The following is a 5,397-nucleotide window of genomic DNA, read 5'->3' on the forward strand; positions in this document are numbered from 1 at the left end:
CATGCCCAGCTAATTTTGATATTTTTAGTAGAGATGGGGTTTCACCATGTTGGCCAGGCTGGTCTCGAACTCCTGACCTCAGGTGATTCACCCTCCTCAGCTTCCCAAAGTGCTGGGGTTACAGGTGTGAGCCACTGCACCTGGCTTTCTGTTATCTTTCTGAGCATCTCTTTATCTGGCCATCTGGCCATTTTTTTTTTTTATTTGCCTGTGAAATACCTGTTCTGCCCTTTGCCCATTTCTCATTGGGTTGTTGGTCTTTTTCTTATTGGGAAGGTATATTTGTTTAAGGCTTTCCTGGAGAACCTGATGACTAGTGAGGTTCACACCAGCAGGTGTGAAGTCCTGATGGAGTTCAATGCCCACATTTTCTAGCTGAGGTCCCAGGAAGGAAAGTGCCCTGTCCAAGGTAGCTAGTGGCAGCCCAAATTGCCTAGAACAAGAACAGCATATTAGGATGATGGCTTGCGTAAAATAAGGCACAACTTCAAAGAAATTCCACATTTATTGTCTCATCTAGTCATCACCATAACACAGCAAAGGTGGGTGGGGATGGTTACATTTTTCTCGTTCTACAGCTCCAGGTTTGTGGGAAATAAATGCACCATAATCCTACTCACCTTGGAAAAATGAAGGCTGTGGGGATGCATAACAATGATAATAGCTAACACTCATGAATGCTTACCATGTGCTAAGCACTTTTCTAAGCATTATCTGTGTATTCATCCAATTAATCCCCACTGTCACTGCATCAGGTGGCACAGCAGTTATATGTGCTGTCCACCAAATACTGCCAGGCACATGGCAGAATTGCACTTCCCTGCCCCTTTGGAGTGAGGTGCGGCCATGTGGCTTGCTTTGACTGATGCAGTGTGAGCAGAAGAGACATATGTCACTTCCAGCGATGCGTTACCAGCTTCATGGCTCAGGGCATAATTCGCTGTGCTCTCTGCTATGACAACCAGAACAGATCCCATGTCTCTCCCTATCTCACCTGAGGTGGGCAGTACATACCAGCAATTGGGCAAGTTGAGGGTGATGCTAGCCTGGGTGTCTGACCCAAACTTCATGTAGCCCAGTGTCCCCAGGAAGATATAGAGGATGATGACAATGGACATACCCAAGTACAGAACAAAAGAAAACTGCTGTGGATGCTTCATCTGGTTTTTAAGAGGCAGAACCTGGAGGAAAAAAAAAAAAGTTGGGAAAGAAAAAGTAGAAAGAGATGTGGCCCATTGTGAAGGAGATGGTTTCCATGCAAGCACAGGTGTCCTTCCCCAGGTGGGCCCAGAATCAGAAAGCGGCCTCTCCACATGGCCACACTCCTTTCGTTTTCTCTCACACTTTCTATTGGCAGGAATGTCCTACTTAGTCTTGGTTGATTAGTAAATTCTCAGTCTTCAAGGCTTAGCATGGTGTGTTAGAGCAGTAGGGACCCTGTATGTGGGTACAGACTTTCCTTTCACCGGGAGAAGATCAGAGTCTGCACTTTCCATAACTACTATTTGTTTAGACATCTGGAACTACAGTTGGCCACTGTAAAGAGCACTAGGGACCATTCATGTGAACCCCATCAATCTTACCATACCGACGCCTTCAAACGTGAAGATGGCTGTACCAAAGAACAGCAAGAAGGTCTTCCAGTTTGCCATCAAGGGTAGGTTGCTGGGATATGGAATCCCCTGAAAGAAAGTGGGAGAAGCACATTGGTGTTGTTATGGTGCCAGAGTCATCCTGAATCTTTGCCTGGTGGAAAGTTGGGTCACACCTGACCTCAACAGAGAAAATCAGAAGATAGCTTGACCTCAGTCAGCCTTCTAATCTTTTAAATATGATTATTTATTTATTTATATTGTGCTAAAATACACAGAACATTTACCGTTTTAACTATTTTAAATGCACAGTTCAGTAACATGAAGAACATTCACATTGTTGTGTATCTGTCACCCCATAGATTTTCATCACCCCAAACTGAAACTCTTTATCTATCAAATAATAATGCCCCACTACCCAGCCTCCTGGCAACCCCTACTCTACTCTCTGTCTCTATGAATTGGACTATTCTAGGTACCTCATGTAACTGGAATCCTATAATAGTTATTGTTTCTGTGCCTGGCTTATTTTACTTAGCTTTAGTGTCCTCAAGGTTCATCCACATTGTGGTATGTGTCAGTGTCTCCTCACTTTGTAAGGCTGAATAATATTCCACTGTATGTATAGACACCAAATTGTGTTCATCCTTTCATCACTTACTTGGACACTTGGGTTGTCCCACCCTTTGGCTACTGGTAGCCCGCTCATCTCTACCTGTGGAGAAAGCTGAACATGGAGGAGAGGGGAATTGCCCAAGGCCACTCTGCAAGTTAGTGGCACAGCCCAGATAAGAATTGAGGTCTCCTGTTTCCCAGTCCTCTAACGTGTCTCTCTCACACTTCTTTCAGGGCTGTGCAGCCCACTAGTTAGTATAGCAGCTCTTATGAATCTAGAGGGAATCATGTTAGTAGATTTCTATGGTGAGTAGAATAATGGTTCCCCAAAGATGTACATATTCTAATCCCCAAAACCTGTGAGTATGTTTTGTTACACGACAAGGGAGAATTAAGTTTTTAGATTGGATTAAGGTTTCAAATCAACTGACCCTAAAACAAGGAGATGGTCCTGGATTATTTGGGTGGGACAAGCATCCTTAAAAGTGAAAGAGGGAGTCAGAAGGGGAAGACCAGAGGGAAGGCAGCATGAGAAAGACTTGGCTTGAGGCTGCTAGCTTTGAAGATGGAAGGGGGCCCAAACCAAGGCACACAGGCAGCCTCTACAAAGCTGGAGGAGACAAGAGAACAGATTCTTCCCTGGATCCTCCAGAAAGGAATACCGCTCTGCTGCACCTTCATTTCAATCCAGCGAGACTCAAGCACTGGAAAATAAATTTGTGTTGTTTCAAGCCACTAGATTTGTGGTAATTTGTCACAGCAGCAATCAACACCAGAGACTTTCACTCAAGAAAATGAAGGTATAATGGTGGGATTTTATGGTCTGTGATAATGGAGCATGGACATGGCAGGCAGTCTGAAATTCATGAAAAATTTACTTTATCAACTTCCTTGTCTGTAAACTGCGGTTAAAGATAGTATAGTTGCTCCTTGGTCTCCATGGGGCATTAGTTCCAGGACGTCCCGTGGATACCAAAATCTGCAGATGCTCAAGTCCCTGATATAAAATGGTGTATGGTGTAGTATTTGCATATAACCTATGTTTTTTTTTTTTTTTGAGACGGTCTTGCTCTGTCACCCAGGCTGGAATGCAGTGGTGTGATCATAGCTTACTGTAGCCTTGACCTCATGGGCTCAGGTGATCCATCCACCTCAGCTTCCCAAGTAGCTAGGACTACAAGTGCAAGCCATCATGCCTCACTATTTTTAAATTTTTTGTAGAGAAGGGATTTTGCCATGTTGTCCAGTTGGTCTTGAACTCCTGGACTCAAGTGATCCTCCCACCTCAGCCTCCTAAAATGCTGGGATTACAGGTGTAAGCCACTGTGCCTGGCCAATAGTTGTTAGACCTAATTGTTTCTTAATTTGTATGATGTTTTATTGTTGTATATTTTTAGTGTTTTTTTCTCCCAATAGTTTCCATTTGTGATTGTTCAGATCCATGGATGTGGAAATCATGGATACAGAGCGCCGGCTTTACTTCCAGAATAGTATTGTGAAGGTTCAATAAGTTAATGTATGTAAATAATTTGGTACCAAGTAAATCAAATTCCTTTATCATCTGTATTTCCTTTGTCCACCTACCACTTTTACAATTTTTTTTGGTTATTTGATTGATGTTTATCTCTCCAAGTAAATGCAGTCTCCATGAGAGCAGGCACCCTATTTATTTTTACTTACCACTGAGTCCCTGGCCCCTTGCACAATGCCTGGATTGCAGAAGGTATTCAGTAATTATTTGTTGCATGACTCATTGTTATCCAATGCGACGACGATGATGATGATGAGGATGTTGATGACAATGATGATGATAATAATTAGCTTTTACAACTTGTGGGACAGAAGTGTTCCTAGATGTCATGTTGGCAGGGGCTGCTCAGAGCAGAGGATCACCTTCCTCAGCTTCATGATAACAAACCCTCCTCCCCAGGTGTTTCAGAGAGCCTGGACCCTGATCCCTTCTTCCCTGTGGCACAGACCTGCATGATATACTCAAAGATCAGAGCCATGCTCCCCATGGTGGTGATGTTGGCCAATGTCGAGAAGACGGACAGCACTTTGAGGTTCTGGATAAACACCAACAGGATCAGGAAGGGCAGGATAGTCAGCATGTAGAAACGAATGTCCAAGATGGGGGTCAGCGCCAGAGTCTCCCTGGGCTGGCAGATGTTAGAGGTCACGTGGGCTTCTTCCACCATCTGACATAAAGCACACAATGACAGGCAGTGTGGTTGCTACATAAAACATAGGACACCACTTACAAGTCGATTTCAGGTAATTAACATAATTAGTATAAATATGTCCCAAATATTGCATAAGACATGCTCATAGTAAAAAAAATCACTACTTATCTGAAATTCCATTGTAACTGGGTGTCATATATTATTATTTGCCAAATTGGGCAACCCTAACTGTTGTGCCCATGATTGTGACAACCAGAAACTCTTAGAATCATAAAATCTCAAGGCTTTGAGGTTGTTATCCACCCAAACCTTTTCTTCTCTACAAAATGGGCTTCTTTCATACATCCAGAGAAAGGGAATTCATTACACAAGAATATCATCTTCAAATTTAGATAGCCCTGAAAGCTGGGAAGCTCTAAATATTGGTCAGTATCTGTCTACTTGAATATTCCATCTACAATACTTGTCACAGTTCTTTCTGGCTGTTTGGGTGGACAAAAACAAGGATGCTCCCTCTAATCCGCAAAGCCAAGAAAGAAGGCTGTGGTTGATTTGTAATGTCTGATAGGAATGCAATGAGGGGAAGGTGGCAGCTTGTTGGCCTTGTATATTTAGACATCTTCTACATGACAACCTTGAGATACTCAAAGTAAATGTCACCAGTGTTTTTCAGGCTAACAATTATCATTGATTTCTGATTGGACATGATTGCGTGTTTCTCTCTTTCGCTCCTCTATCCTTTCAAAACCTGATTCCCAGGACTGAGAGAGCTCCCAAGTGTGGTCTGATCTAGGAGTAAAAATGAAGCTGTCTCCTCCCATGACCCTAACACAATACATTTGCTAATGTAGCCTCAGCAGCAGGAGGTCTGCTTTTCTCCCACTCCGCCCAGAAGAGGCCTCTTTACCTGTTGTAAATTGTCTGCCATAAACATAAAATAAACGCTGCAGAAGCCCATCTGGGTGATGATTAATAAGAAGCTGACAGTGTACCTGGGAAGGAAAGGA

General features: G+C 43.2%; 1 protein-coding gene across 2 annotated transcripts in view; it reads right to left on the reverse strand.

Annotated features, from left to right (window-relative positions):
- SLC36A3 (solute carrier family 36, member 3) overlaps positions 1–5,397 on the reverse strand; it is a 26,739-nt gene that overhangs the window by 6,436 nt on the left and 14,906 nt on the right. For both annotated transcript variants that reach the window (XM_011931624.1, XM_011931623.1), the window contains 4 exons: positions 5,298–5,382; positions 4,187–4,405; positions 1,584–1,682; positions 1,015–1,181 (listed from right to left, as the gene is read on the reverse strand). In XM_011931624.1, the coding sequence (XP_011787014.1) occupies positions 1,015–1,181; positions 1,584–1,682; positions 4,187–4,405; positions 5,298–5,382 (570 nt within the window). The remainder of the gene's footprint in view (positions 1–1,014; positions 1,182–1,583; positions 1,683–4,186; positions 4,406–5,297; positions 5,383–5,397) is intronic.

Source organism: Colobus angolensis, unplaced genomic scaffold, assembly GCF_000951035.1.
Source record: "Colobus angolensis palliatus isolate OR3802 unplaced genomic scaffold, Cang.pa_1.0 Scaffold90, whole genome shotgun sequence".
NCBI lineage: Eukaryota > Metazoa > Chordata > Mammalia > Primates > Cercopithecidae > Colobus > Colobus angolensis.